At 41.3% G+C, this 15,197-nt stretch overlaps 1 protein-coding gene across 1 annotated transcript in view; it reads right to left on the bottom strand.

The window, feature by feature from the left end:
* Positions 1 to 2,055: 2,055 nt before the first annotated feature.
* LOC124551149 (GILT-like protein 1) overlaps positions 2,056 to 15,197 on the bottom strand; it is a 104,834-nt gene continuing 91,692 nt past the window's right edge. The window contains exons 4-6 of the mRNA XM_047126113.1: positions 8,512 to 8,658; positions 5,975 to 6,037; positions 2,056 to 2,196 (exon numbers count right to left, since the gene is read on the bottom strand). Of these exons, the coding sequence (XP_046982069.1) occupies positions 2,134 to 2,196; positions 5,975 to 6,037; positions 8,512 to 8,658 (273 nt within the window). The 3' untranslated portion in view covers positions 2,056 to 2,133. The remainder of the gene's footprint in view (positions 2,197 to 5,974; positions 6,038 to 8,511; positions 8,659 to 15,197) is intronic.

Raw genomic sequence — 15,197 nt, 5'->3', positions numbered from 1 at the left:
ACTACGTTTCCTTCTCTCCCTTTTCCTACACTCGAATTCCAGTCACCCATGACTATTAAATTTTCGTCTCCCTTCACTATCTGAATAATTTCTCTTATTTCATCATACATTTCTTCAATTTCTTCGTCATCTGCAGAGCTAGTTGGCATATAAACTTGTACTACTGTAGTAGATGTGGGCTTCGTATCTATCTTGGCCACAATAATGCGTTCACTAAGCTGTTTGTAGTAGCTTACCCGCATTCCTATTTTCCTATTAATTATTAAACCTACTCCTGCATTACCCCTATTTGACTTTGTGTTTATAACCCTGTAGTCACCTGACCAGAAGTCTTGTTCCTCCTGCCACCGAACTTCACTAATTCCCACTATATCTAACTTTAACCTATCCATTTCCCTTTTCAAATTTTCTAACCTACCTGCCCGATTAGGGGATCTGACATTCCACGCTCCGATCCGTAGAACGCCAGTTTTCTTTCTCCTGATAACGACATCCTCTTGAGTAGTCTCCGCCCGGAGATCCGAATGGGGGACTATTTTACCTCCAGAATATTTTACCCAAAAGGACGCCATCATCATTTAATCATACAGTAAAGCTGCATGCCCTCGGGAAAAATTACGGCCGTAGTTTCCCCTTGCTTTCAGCCGTTCGCAGTACCAGCACAGCAAGGCGGTTTTGGTTATTGTTACAAGGCCAGATCAGTCAATCATCCAGACTGTTGCCCTTGCAACTACTGAAAAGGCTGCTGCCCCTCTTCAGGAACTAGCCGGCGTTATTTTATTATTAAATGCTTGTTTAATCTGCTGAGTGGGCATGTAAATAGCACTCTCAGTAGAACAACCCTTTGGAAACCCAAACTGTGATCTACTGAAGATATTATCACTGTTGCGGTAAGATACTATTCTGGAATAAGTAGCATGAAAAATTTTGGAAAATGATGTCAGCAGTGAAACAGGTTGAGAGTCGTTAAAGAGTGGTTTGGAAAAGGGATATTTAAGTCTCTCTGGAAAAATGCCTTGAGTTAATGACGCATTACATATTTCAGGTAAGACTGGGCTTATTACAAGGGAACAAATCTTTAATGCTGAAGTGGAAACACTACCAAAACCAAATGAGCTTTCATATTTGAGAGAATGCGCAATTTTCTTAATTTCAGAATCAGAAGTTGCTGATACATTCATGTGATTGAATTTCATGAGAATACTTTTTCAGCATACTGCTGTGATTTTTCTCTTGAACTTTTTGTCCCTAAACTTTCTATTACATTTAAGAAATGATTATTAAATATGTTTGTTACCTGTCACTCATCATTTATTAGCCTTGCATTCAGTTCAACAGTGATACTATCTCGTTCTGTAGCTGGTCGTCCCACATCTCGTTTCAGTACATTTCATATAGCCAGTCCGAATTACTGATTTCTGTCATCATTTAGTGCATGTTCCTTGATTTTGTAATTACCTTTCCTAGTAATTTTGAGTATTTTTTGTGTTGTCCAACTACCGAAGGATCCATACTTGTTGTTGCTGAAAGATACGAGTCACTTTTCCTTTCACAAGAGACTTTAATCCCTCTAGTGATCCATGATTTTTTACATGGCTGTTTGGTGTCCTTTCTGATTAGCTCATGCAGAAAGACAACTAGGTATTGACCCATATTCGGAGATAAGAGCTTTATGTCGCTAAGTAGCAAAAATATGGGATTCAGTGATAAGTGTGGTATTGCCCCTCCCCTGTTGCCACCTAAATTAATCTGTTTCACATGCAACCCATGGTAGCGTTTGTGTTGTTTGCAGAGGGAGACCAAGCTCTGGCACCAGTAAGTCAAACTAGTCTCCTAATGACGATTACAACAACACATTTTCGAAGGGTTGGATGATGTAGTGCACCCTTGCAGTAGTCTCTGTTTTGCTTTAATTCGGTATCCTTACTCGGTCCCAGATTATATACACTGTAAGCAGTTCCATGTATTCTTTTAAAGGTTCGAATATCGCTAAATTGTTGCTGAGCCTTATGAATAATTTTATATGTAGCAAAGAATGAAATAGCAACTATGAAGTTTATAAAAATCATTTTATTTTAAACAGTTTTACAAGTTGAATTGGCAGTCTGTTGTAGACATTCAGCTCCTCGTCTTCTATTCTTCAGTGTTAGCCAATGAAGTGTCAATTGGCTGAGGACAATTTGGAGGTATCGGATCCTGAAAAAAATTTTGCACGTTGTCAGTTATTGATAGACCATAGTTGACAGTCCTCTCAGATAACCAGAATACCATCAGTAAAAATAAGGTTCCCTTATGTCTCCTACAATTTTGATGTCTCCGGTCGATTCCAGTGGAAATTAACTCATACAACCAGCCCAATGAGTTAACACACTACAATCCACCCTTTCGTTCCCTAACATTGGCAAAAACTGGATGCATTTATGCAACACTTTTAATTATTTTTAATATAATAAAGTTGGGACAAAAGTCGTGGGATAGCGATATGTACATATACAGATGAAGGTAAAATCGCGTACACAAGGTATAAAAGGGCAGTACAATGGTGGAGCTGCCATTTGTAGTCAGGTGATTCGTGTGAAAATGTTTCCAACATGATTGTGGGGAATGATATAGGAAATTAACAGACTTTGAAAGCGGAATGATAGGAATTAGACGCATGGAACAATCAATTTCGGATATCGTTAGGAAATTCAATATTCCGAGATCCGCAGTGTCAAGAGTGTGACGAGAATACCGAAATACAAGTATTACCTACCACCACGGACAACGCAGTTGCCGACGGCCTTCACTTAACGTCCAAGATCAGCGCGTTTACGTAGAGTTGTCAGTGCTAGCAGACAAACAACACTGTAAGAGATTACAGCTGAAAGCAATGTCGGACATACGAAGAACGTATCCGTTAGGGCAGTGCGGCGAAATCTGGCGTTCATGTGCTATGGCAGCAGACGACGGAAGCGAGTGCCTTTGTTAACAGCCTGCAGCGCCTCCTGTGGGCTGGTGACCATATCAGATGAACCCTAGACGACTGGAAAACCGTGGTCTAGTCAGATGAGTCCTGATTTCAGTGATAAGAGCTGATGGTAGGGTTCGAGTGTGATGCAGACACCACGGAACCATGGGCCCAAGTAGTCAACAAGGCACTGTGCAAGTTGGTGGTGGTTCCATAATGGTGTGGGCTGTGTTTACATGGAATGGACTGGAAATGGTTATGTTCAGCTACTTGGAGACCTCTTGCAGCCATTCTTAGACTTCATGTGCGCAAACAAAGATGGAATTTTTATAGATGACAATGCACCATGTCACCGGGCTACAATTCCTCGCGACAGGTTTGAAGAACATTCTAAACAATTGCAGTGACTGGTTTGGCCACCCAGATCACCCGACATGAGTCCCAGCGTACATTTATGGGGCAGAATCGATTGTGTTTACTCGTGCATTTCGTAGTATACAACCTTAATCTCGGAATGACAGTCCAAAGATAGGTTCTGTTAGTGATATATTCACGACGTTGGTTCTTGTATCAGAGGTTAACCTCAAAGAATTCATGTTGGTTCTTGACTCGACTGATTTAATACATGAAAATATTAAGTCAAGAAATGAACAGTGTTTGAATCTAGGCTTTGTCAAGCAAGTAACAGTCCAGCATGTAATGCACCCAAGGATTATAGTGTTGTTTGCAACAAGACGAAATTGAATTCGCAAAATCAGCACAAAGCCAGCCAATGGCTAGGAAGAACCATTGTAATATTAGACATAATCAAAAACACCCCAAACGTCTGTACAATCCAGATTACATTCCATCGAATAATAATAATAATGATGATGATAATAACAATCACTGGCAGAATAGATGGTAGTAACAAACAAATGAAAATGATTGAAGGAATCAGCCACCAGTGATTACAGAGGTAGTCAATGACAGTAATCAACCAACTAGCGCAAAACTGGAAGACTGAAAGCAACTGTATCTAGCCCAGATATGTTGACCACAGACTGGGGTGAGAGTTGTGTTAGGACAGTCAACTTGTTAACGAACAACTCTGGCACAGATATCCAGCATTATTGATTGTTAAAATTTTAACAGGTTATATACCAATTTTCACCCCAGAGGTCTGTCTGTATTGCTGTTTTGTTTCCCCAGCTCTGAAAGCAGATAAACAGGAAGTCAGTTGAAAATAACTACCAGCACTGCTAGTGTCAAACAAGGCATCTACATTTAAACATTAGTCAGTGCAATACCAACTATTTGATTGTTCCGTGTCTGGAATATGATGATGCATGTTCCAGGAGCAAGATTTTCTGATGTTTGTTTAAGAGTATATTGAGGATCTTGTCAGATTAGGTATCAATAATATTAAAGATCACTCTGACAAGCTGAATTTGGGGGCAGTTTGAATTAATTATTTAAATGTAAAGAGCATTTGTGAATACAAACTGACCTGCATATGTGATATGACTAACCATATTCACCTTTGTAATGATGAGATAATCAGTGGAGCTTATGTTGCAAGTTAAAGGAAACTGGTATGGAAGTGTGATGATTATCCAACCCTGAGAGACATGCTGCTAAAGTAAAATATTGTAATCATTACTATAGATCATTTGCCCTGTTAATGCGAAAATTGCATCAAATCCTGAACTTTGCATTCAAAGCAAAAAACTGTGCAATGTTGAATTCTAACAACAAAAAAACGCCATTGAACTGATGAATGTTAATAAGATTACTTGTTACAAATCTTATGAATATTAATGATTTTACAACAATGCAATATTGACTTTATATGTGTATATCGAAATCTTTTATGAATGTGAATTAAAAATACTTCCACCTGGAATCCCATCGCAACCTGATCAAAAAGAGCCAGTCCTACAAAAATAAGTTATTGCAGAAAAAAATGATAAATGTATGACCTTCAGGCAAAGGAATTGTGATAGCACTAAAATTTAACATTTAAAGATTCCTGCTCCTATTGTGGCCTATCTAATGTCTTACAAGAATTTTATGTTTTTTTTTTCATAAGTCAGAATAGCTATTGTTTGAGTGGTTGCGGAAAGAATGCAGAGTGTGCATTGTTATTGCCATTGAATTTCATCTATTTCACAATTTCTTACAAAAGAAAGTACTTGCTGTGGCTTTGACGTCATTAGGGATAGATATATTCTTAATTAGAGGCATATGCTGCCATTTTTGTTGTAGTGCATTTGTTGTATTTGCACAATTAATACTGACATTCTAGTTGTTCATCTACAACAAAGACAGGCGTGATAAAATATCAGTGGTGAGAGTAATATATGTACTCACTATTTTTATTCCTTTTCCTGTTGTATGACATTGTTTGTGTACAAGTTTCTAGTTCGTGGTACACTGCCTTAGAGCCTGCAACTTTGGAGACTATTTCATTTTGTTTTTTGCTAGTAACAATTTACACAAAGAATTTATTGACACTAACTGTTAGCCACACAACTATTCATGCATTGTATAGAGCATGAAATTATGCTAGAATTATGTTAGGAAACCTGCCGCATATCACCTGTGTTATATGTGAAGAGAAACATGTTTGAATCATCTAGCACATTGAGTGGCAGGAAATATCCAGAAAATAAGTCTGTGGTACCCTGCCCCCTCCCCCCAAACAAGCACACACTTTACATTACATCAGACAGATCCAGATCTCTTTCCTGTTTGCTTTTTGTTGACACTAGAGGAAAATTGTCTGGTTCCTACTTTCCAGATATGACGAGTGTTTGTGTGTTTTAATTGATATAACTCTACCTGATAATGGGAATATCAATAATATTGACTAATTACAATTATTACTGAATTTCAGTTAATATTCATAATAATCTCTCTTAGGTGTGACAAAAAATGTTTGCATTTAAGTATCTTTGATCTGCATTAGTTGTCAAAAGAGCAAAAGAGGATTCACTGGAACACTGATGTGCAACAGCTCAACACCAAGAATATAGCACTCACCGACAACAGCTTACAAATTTCACCCCAGAGGTCTGCCCGTATTGCTGTTTTGTTTCCGCGGCTCTGAAAGCAGATAAATAGGAAGTCAGTTGAAGATGATTACCAGCACTACTAGTGTCAAAAAAGACATCTACGTTTAAACAATATATCTGATAGTTAAGTCAGTAATTTCTCATTTGATTAAAAATAAATTGAAAAAATAAGGACTGAATATTGCTCTTAATAAGAAAATATCTGCCATATGGGCTGCACTGAAGACCCAGAACCTCTTAGTGATACACTGATTTGACCTTAAACGGGTTAAAATGCTAGAGTAGGACAAACACTAATGAACAAGTCTTCAGAGGGGAAATTTATATATGACATTAAAAATGATGTTCTTACTTCAGGAGAATGTTCTGTGAAAAACAGCATTATTAAAGATATTTTAAATTCGTCCTTGGAACTATTAGAGAATGTGCAGTTATACAGGGTGTTTTTAAAATAAATGTAAAAAAATGAGAGCGCTGGTAGGGTGGCTCATAACAAGCAAGTTTCACATAGTAACCATGTCTGCATCACTTAGTGTTCGGCACTAGGCCTCATTTAACAGTGTCACACACTGCCAGGAGGATAGGCATACAACCCACCATATGAGTCAATATGGTATCAGGTATTCCTGATGGGACAACACCATAGAGTTTCTTCTGGCATTTTCTGGAACGTGAACAGATTGCAATTGGCAGTCCAAATTCCTGTTTGGTCCAATGTCGTACAGAGGGCAGTTACTGTGCATACTGTAGAGTCTGGTTCGTCCTGTGTCAGTGTGTCAGCAACACTCTTGTGTTTCGTAGTGTGCAGAGCTGATGGGAAATGGAGCACTTTTCTTGGGAGGAAAGATCAGACATGCACTGGGCTTACAGTGTGGCAGCTGGAAATGCTCACACAGCTCAGTGGAGGAACATTTATCAGTTTCCAAATAACTGAGTGCCAGGTCCACAGATGTTCACTGCCCTCCACAAAGTCCTAAGAGAGACAGACACGTGAGGTGAGTTGTCTGGCGACAAGGTATCATAATCGTGCATATGCATTTTGGGCCTACATTAAAACCCGATGCATTAATTTTGTGGTACAGATGCAAAGGCTGCACAGACACAGTCGTCAAAGCCTGCACGGAGACCAGAGTTTGAAGAGGTGGCATTAGCACTGCTGCAAAACATATCCGCAACAACCTCGTGAAGTGTTGCTTGAGAAATGGGTGCAAGCTATTCCACTGTCTGGTGTATGCAAATGAAGATGATTTGCACCCTTACTGCCTTCAGAAACTTCAAGCCCTTAACCTAGAAGATTTGATGTATCACAATGAATTCTGCCAGTGGTTTTTGCATAAGTGGGGCATTCAGCCTGAATTCCCACACTGTACTTTTTCCAGCCGATGCATCATTTACAAGGGAAGATGTGTTCAACAGCTACAATGAACACCAGTAGGCACTGGAAAATCCGCATGCACCCTTGTTTGTAGTCACCGAGAATGCTTCGCCATCAGCATTTGCACTAGTTTGGTAGGCGAAAATCTGATTGATCCATACATGCCTCCCGACAACTAAAGGCAAATAAACATTAATCTTCTTAGGGGAAACATTGCCAAAGTTATTGAAAAATGTCCCACTCAATGGGTGACAGTGTATGTGGTACCAACATGATGGTGCATCTGCATACTTCACTCATGTGGTGCGAAATCATTTGGTGAGACTCTTGATGCGCACTTGGTAGAGCGTAATGGGCTGTTGGCATAGTCTGCACCTCCTCTCAACTTGAGGCTCCTTGATTTTTTCATCTGGGCACATTTGAATCACATGTTGAGATGGATGAGGAGTTGATAGCGCGAATTATGGCAGCATCTCATGCGATCCCCACTTCATCACTTGGCATGGCCCCTAAACTTAAACAGCTTTGTTGAGGCTCTCCAGTTGTGTAGGAATAGCAGCTCAACATCGAAGGAAACGGTGGATCCTGCTTGAAACCCAGGCAGAGGCACTTTAATCGACAGAAACATAAACCAACGTCAGGGTTTCAGGTACGGTTCCCCATTTCACTCGATGCCTAGGCGCTATTCCAGTACAGCTGGAGATCCTCTGCAAAGCTGTTCGAATTTAGCGGGAATACCAAGGGAACTGAGGCGTGAATGGGAATTTTGATTAAGGAGGGAGGTATGCTAAGGAAGTCCGTGCAGTTGTGCAAAGCTACTGTGCCAGAGTGATGTAGTGGCTAGAGCATCTGGCTAGTGAGCAGAAGACCTGGGTTCGAATCCTGGCCACAGTACAAATTTTAAATCGTCGCTTCAGTATGCACATATTCATCAGAGATGTTTGAAAAGGTTTCTAGAACCATATAGTTTCGTTTTATTCAATATCTGTTCCGTTTCATAGTTCTTACACGAACAAAGAAAGATCACCATCATCACTATAATCAAGCAATTGCACCAAAAACAAAATATTTTAAAAAGTAATTCTGGTCTCTGCCCTGTAGCCTACAGAACAGTCGGGCCGTCTACTCACCCCGTTGAGCGTGACCGTGGGCACGCCGTGAAGCGGCGGGGTCAGCTCTTCGGTCACGTCCCCGTTTCGTTTCAGCAGCAGGCTGCCCCTCGAACCTCTGGAGCACTCCAGTATCGGCTGCCAGTTGATCCCCAGGTCGCCGGCGCACTGGAAACAAATCCGACAGTGAATGACAGTAAATTTCCTTGAGGGAGAAATGCTTGTATCCACAAATCAACATGGATATCCAAAGAAGCGTTCCTGCGAAACTCAACTTGTCCTTTTCTCACACAATATAAAGAATGGTTGTAATAAAATTTTCTCTTCAAGAGAGGGCCCCCATGAACAAGGAGTGATCCAAGGACAATGAAAATTTACAGAAACATTTGCAAGGACATGCGGAAGAGAAATAACAAATGAAACACAGTTTTATTTCCACATGAGAGGTTGTTGTTGTGGTCGTCAGTCCTGAGACTGGTCTGATGCAGCTCTCCATACTACTCTATCCTGTGCAAGCTTTTTCATCTCCCAGTACCTACTGCAGCCTACATCCTTCTGAATCTACTTAGTGTTTTCATCTCTTGGTCTCCCTCTACGATTTTTACCCTCCACGCTGCCCTCCAGTACTAAACTGGTGATCCCTCGATGCCTCAGAAAATGTCCTAGCAACCGCTCCCTGCTTCTAGTCAAGATGTGACGCAAACTCCTCTTCTCCCCAATTCTATTCAATACCTCCTCATTAGTTATGTGATCTACCCCTCTAATCTTCAGCATTCTTCTGTAGCACCACATTTCGAAAGCTTCTATTCTCTTCTTGTCTAAGCTATTTATCGTCCACGTTTCACTTCCATACATGGCTACACTCCATACAAATACTTTCAGAAACGACTTCCTGACGCTTAATCTATACTCGATGTTAACAAATTTCTCTTCTTCAGAAATGCTTTCCTTGCCATTGCCAGTCTACATTTTATATCCTCTCTACTTCGACCATCATCAGTTATTTTTCTCCCCAAATAGCAAAACTCCTTTACTGCTTTAAGTGTCTCATTTCCTAATCTAATTCCCTCAGCATCACCCGACTTAATTCGACTACATTCCATTACCCTCGTTTTGCTTTTGTTGATGTCCATCTTATTCCCCCTTTCAAGACACTGTCCATTCCGTTCAACTGCTCTTGCAAGTCTTTTGCTGTCTCTGACATAATTACAATGTCATCGGCGAACCTCAAAGTTTTTATTTCTTCTCCATGGATTTTAATACCTACTCCGAACTTTTCTTTTGTTTCCTTTATTGCTTGCTCAATATACAGATTGAATAACATCGGGGATAGGCTACAACCCTGTCTCACTCCCTTCCCAACCACTGCTTCCCTTTCATACCCCTCTACTCTTATAGCTGCCATCTGGTTTCTGTACAAATTGTAAATAGCCTTTCGATCTCTTCAGAATTTGGAAGAGAATATACCAATCAACATTGTCAAAAGCTTTCTGTAAGTCTACAAATGCTAGAAACGGAGGTTTGCCTTTCCTTAATCTTTCTTCTAAGATAAGTAGTAGGGTCAGTATTGCCTCACGTGTTCCAACATTTCTGCAGAATCCAAACTGATCTTCCCCGAGGTCGGCTTCTACACATGAGAGGGTAACATTAATTATAGTTGGTGTCACAAACAATGGCGGCCGAGTTTAGGTTCGTTGTGCGCATCCACGTCACTCAACCTCCGATAGCCAACGAGCGTTGAGTAGTGTCGTGAGTGCTTTGCTGTGGATGTCGTACCCAGTGTGAGCATTAAATGTGATCTTAGCGAGTTGTTTAGCGAATTATTATTCTACTCGTTGCCAGTTGTCATAGCTGATAGTGGTGGTAAGCGACACCTTCTACGCAAGCGAGAGACATAATTTGAGGGATACACGCTTACATCCAGCGGAAGAACGTACGAGGTCTGTTCAAAAATTCCCGGAACATTCGTAATTTCGCGCCAATGGTGTGTCGGAGCGACATGCGGTTGGCATCCCTACACACGCCTGTGTTTAATGTGTAACTGCAGGAAATTTCATCGTTGCATGTCTGTTAGTTATTGTCCAGTGTTGTATTCAGTAGAACGTGGTATCACACAGACTGCGAATTTCAAGATGAGAGAGTTACAGGACTGCAAAGCGTCTGCATTAAATTTTGCATGAAACTCAAGGTAACGTGTACAGAGACACACCAAATGATGCAGGAAGCCTACGGTGATGAGTCTTAAGTCGTATTCAGTGTTACGCATGGATCACACGGTTTAAAAATGGCCGGACGGAAGTTAAGGGTGACCCTCGTTCAGGACGACCGACATCTACCGACGACGGTCATGTCAGGAAAGTCAACGTGTGTGCGTACCAATCGAACACTGACTGTCAGAGATTTTAGAAGAATGTAACATTTCAGTTGGATCATGTCATGAAATCCTGACACAGTATCTTGGAATGCATCGAGTTGTCGCCGAGTTCGTCCCACGGCTCGTGAGTCAAGACCAGATAGATCTTCGCCTCGCAATCTGTGAAGAGCTTTTAGATCGCACAGATGAGGACGAGATGTTTCTGAAGAGAATTACAACTGGTGACGAGACGTGTGCGGTCTCATGAGCCTTGTCACGGTTTGCGCGGCTCCCCCCGTCGGAGGTTCGAGTCCTCCCTCGGGCATGGGTGTGTGTGTGTTGTCCTTGGCGTAACTTAGTTTTAGATTAAGCAGTGCGTAAGCTTACGGACCGACGACCTCAGCAGTTTGGTCCCATAAGACCTTACCACAAATTTTCAAATTTCTATGGTTATGATGTTGAGACCGAGGTTCAGTCTTCATAATGGGTCGGGAAAGGTTCAACACCAAAAAAAGCTCGTCAGGTCAGGTCAAATGTCAAAACCATGATGATAGTTCTCTTTGACTTTGAAGCATTAGTTCATCATGACATGTTACGAGGAAAAAAAAAAAAAAGAAAAAACCGAAATCACTGTGCTGCCTCATCCCCCGTACTCTCGAGACCTGACCGCTACGGACTGTTTTCTTATTTCCGAAGTTGAAAACCCCGCTGAAGGGACGAAGATTTGCAACGATAGGCGAGATAAAAGAAAATTCGCAGACGGCGCTTCGCGCGATCCAGCAAAAGGCGCATCACGATTGGCTCTGGAAGTGGAAACAGCGTTGGAAGCGGTGTATGAATTGTGGAAGAGAGCACTTCGAGGGAGACCGTGCACAATGAGCAAAAGGTGAGCGCAGAAAAACTTTGTGGACAAAGTTCTGGAATATCTGAACAGACCTCGTACATGCGTCTAGCGCAACTGTCGTTTGGAACAGGCAACGATGCAATCGCGTCCGTTTCTCGACCTGCGCGAATCGTTATCTTCGTGGATCGTCCCCTAACTGCGTACCACCATGGTAGTAACTAAAGAGCCTGTACATACGCTCTCTCCTAATAACGCAACTAGTGTTTTTTTCGTTTCTGAGCAAAGAAATGTAGATGTCGCCCTCCAGAGTTGTTAAGAAAACGTCTGGGAGACTTGGAAGAAAGAAAACAGTGAATATAATGAAAAACAATATAAGATTTCCGTATGGCACGAGTACTATTGAAAAAGAGTTAACAGCAGGGAAAACTTTATAACATTGTGAACTTACCAATCTCCCATAAAAAATTTCCGAAATATAATTCTCCACTGTGTGCTGCTTGCAAATCAGTGGTAAATATACAACAAAGCCAGAAAACTAAGCTGTGAATTTCAATGATGAGAGGGTAGCAGGAATTTATTAGATATACTGCAAGTGCGAAAAAACTTTAAACTCACCTTCCCATAACTTTTGTCTTTCTTTATCCTAATATACCTTTTCTCTGAAACCACTTATCCCAGAGCAATGAAATTCTAGCAGTCAATTGTCTTAGTAAACGTGCGTGAAGTGACATTTTTTAGCTTTCAATTTATATTATAAAGGAACCGATGACCTTTTTTATTTTAAAAATTTGCCAGAAAATGGGTCATAATTAATACATTTTTCAAAACTACAATTTTACTATACGAGACTTAAAAATTTCAAGGTGTAAGCAAATTTTGTAAATGCATGTGAAAAGAATTTCAGTGTTCTACTGTTAATACTTTGAGAAAAAGTACATTGAAAACGGACAGTTTAACGTGGTGGAGATAGAAAGTAGCTTCTCGCTTTAGTGAGAGGGTTACGTTTTAAATTTTTAAATGCGGTGCTTAATTACATGTCACATTGAAAATCAAATTTTTGTTGTCGTTGGAAGCTGATTGATAGGCAACCTGCAAATGAACTGTGCACTGTGAACCACGAAGCAGTTTAGCCGAATATACTCTGGAAGGCAAAAAAAGCCACGCCAAAAATGAATTATCCGAATGGGACGGAAAACGGCGGATGTGATGTAAGCGTATGGACAAACAAATGATGACAATTTCATAAAAATGTATGATTTGATAAAAAGAAAGAGGTTGACAAATTGATCACGTCAAAGGAGATAACAGGGTGGTCGGAAACTCCCATCACAAACTTCCAGGACATGTAGAGGGTAGTGTGAGTACAGAACATTTTGAATAGGAACCCGTGTCCGGAATCTTATAGTTTCCGGTATACGACAGATTCAGTTCAAATGTGTACCTCGTCAACGTCTGCTTAAGCCGTCGGCACACGGACCGTGCTGTCGAACGTGAACGCTGAGCGTGCCAAGTTCAACGTGCTGCTGGACGCCCAGGAACGATGCGACTCGTGCACACGGTACGTGGGCCCCAACGTGGTATACGCGATCGCAACGCACTCCAGCGGCAGTTTGAGGGATGTTTCTAGTTCGTAAATCACAAAGGGCGCGCTTAAAATTCCCACGTTAGCTCTATTAAAACACACATTTCCTCCATCTTCCTCGAAAAGGAAAGTACCATTTCCAATCAATAAGGACACAGGCTTATAAAAAGTTCCATTACAAACAGTGCAGTACAAATTTGGAACACTTCTCCATATAAGATAAACATTATTTCATCATTCCCACAGTTTAGTAAAACCCCAAGGTCAGTCTTACTTGATCACTGTTCCTACCCAGTAGCAGAATCTTTGCAACATGTGAATTACGAAGCGTAAAGGAAAAAGGACAAAAATATCTTTATACAAGTAGCGCAAGCTGTCCTGTAGATAAAGCCAATCGAACAAAGTCACCCCTCAAAACAAGGTGAACTTATATTTACATAACATCAAATATTATAGTCTAATATTAAACTAATAATAAAGCATCAGAACCTAATAAAAACGCGAATGTTAGGGAAAAAAATTTGGATTTGTTGAGACGCGAACCACTGCCTCAACAAAAACTCATTATTGGACAGAGATGCCACTTCTTTTTTTTTTTTTAATTCATTTTGTTTGATATTGCTCGTAGCGTTTGGTCTGGGCGGACGTCACAAGACATCCGTTCAAGTGGATCGTTGATTCTTTGACTCAGTTTTTCTATTACAGAGAGCATGCAGCCCTCTGACCGAACACGCTGAGCTACTGTGCCGGCGAAACTCATTACGCTAAACCAACTACATGACACTTGTACTTAAACGTATTATGTTAGGGCTTACTGAAAATGTTAATTGTAGATAATTATGTTACTAACTGAAATTTAATTATAAGAAATTGTACCAAGAACGATGCGTTTTGGGTTGATCTTCAGTGTGTCGCTGCCTTCAAATAGCCTACTCTCATAATACGCAACTTACAATAATTCTTTTACCACGAATATGATGTTTCTCATTATTTTATTGGAACGAATCGCACAGCTAACAACGGAATTTCCAGTGATTCTCTATTTGCTGGTGCTCAGAAACGGCATATATACTTATAGACTTGAAATGAATGCCAATCTGGCGCCTCACAACTCTGTACTGAAGGGAGACGGCGTGCGTGTGCCGTAGGCGGTGTTGTGCCATCTCATTGGTCAACGCTCAGACGCACGCTCAGAATATCTGACCTGCCAGATATCGCTCTGCACGTTCAGAAAGGTTCCCGCACGTGCTGTTCCACGCTATGACGTCAGAAACTCGGCACGCTCATCGTTCAACGTTCGGATGCACGGTCCGTGTGCCGACGGCTTTAGGGCAAGAGAAACGTCCCAGAGTTCCCTGTCCTGGTATGCAACAGGATAGACACGATGATGTGTACTACGTCAAACGATCCCCAGATGTCACTTATTGTCCGCTTTGCTGTGAGACCGAGTCAATACCTGTGCATCAACGATAGAGGAAACATGGTGCAGTACACGTTTGCGGAATACACAGACATGCTGCTTCTGTGTGGCGAAGCTGGAGATAACGGAAGAGCTGCTAGTCGGCTGTATCACGAACTTTTCCACACCGTCACACTCCATCGCACAAACTGTCTGCCCACGTTACACAACGGCTACGAGAAACGGGTACCTTCACCGTGAGGAGGCAGGGCTGTGGTGCTCCACGGTGTCGCATTGAAGATAGCGCGTCAACGAGTTTGCGAACAATTGCGCGTGCAATGGCTGTTAGTCACAGTACCGTCTTGGACGTCCTGCACGAGCAACAATTACATCCGTACCACTTACAAAGGGTACACGCTATTGGTCCAGCAGACTTTCCACAACGCGTCGCCTTCTGCACACGGTTCCTGCACCGTTGCATCGACGCGCCCCTGTTTCCACGTCGAGTTCTCTTCACAGATGAATGTAG

The sequence above is a fragment of the Schistocerca americana genome, chromosome 9 (genome assembly GCF_021461395.2).
Source record: "Schistocerca americana isolate TAMUIC-IGC-003095 chromosome 9, iqSchAmer2.1, whole genome shotgun sequence".
Lineage (NCBI taxonomy): Eukaryota > Metazoa > Arthropoda > Insecta > Orthoptera > Acrididae > Schistocerca > Schistocerca americana.
The sequence above is the reverse complement of the archived record's forward strand: the minus strand, read 5'-3'. Positions and strand labels throughout refer to the sequence as shown.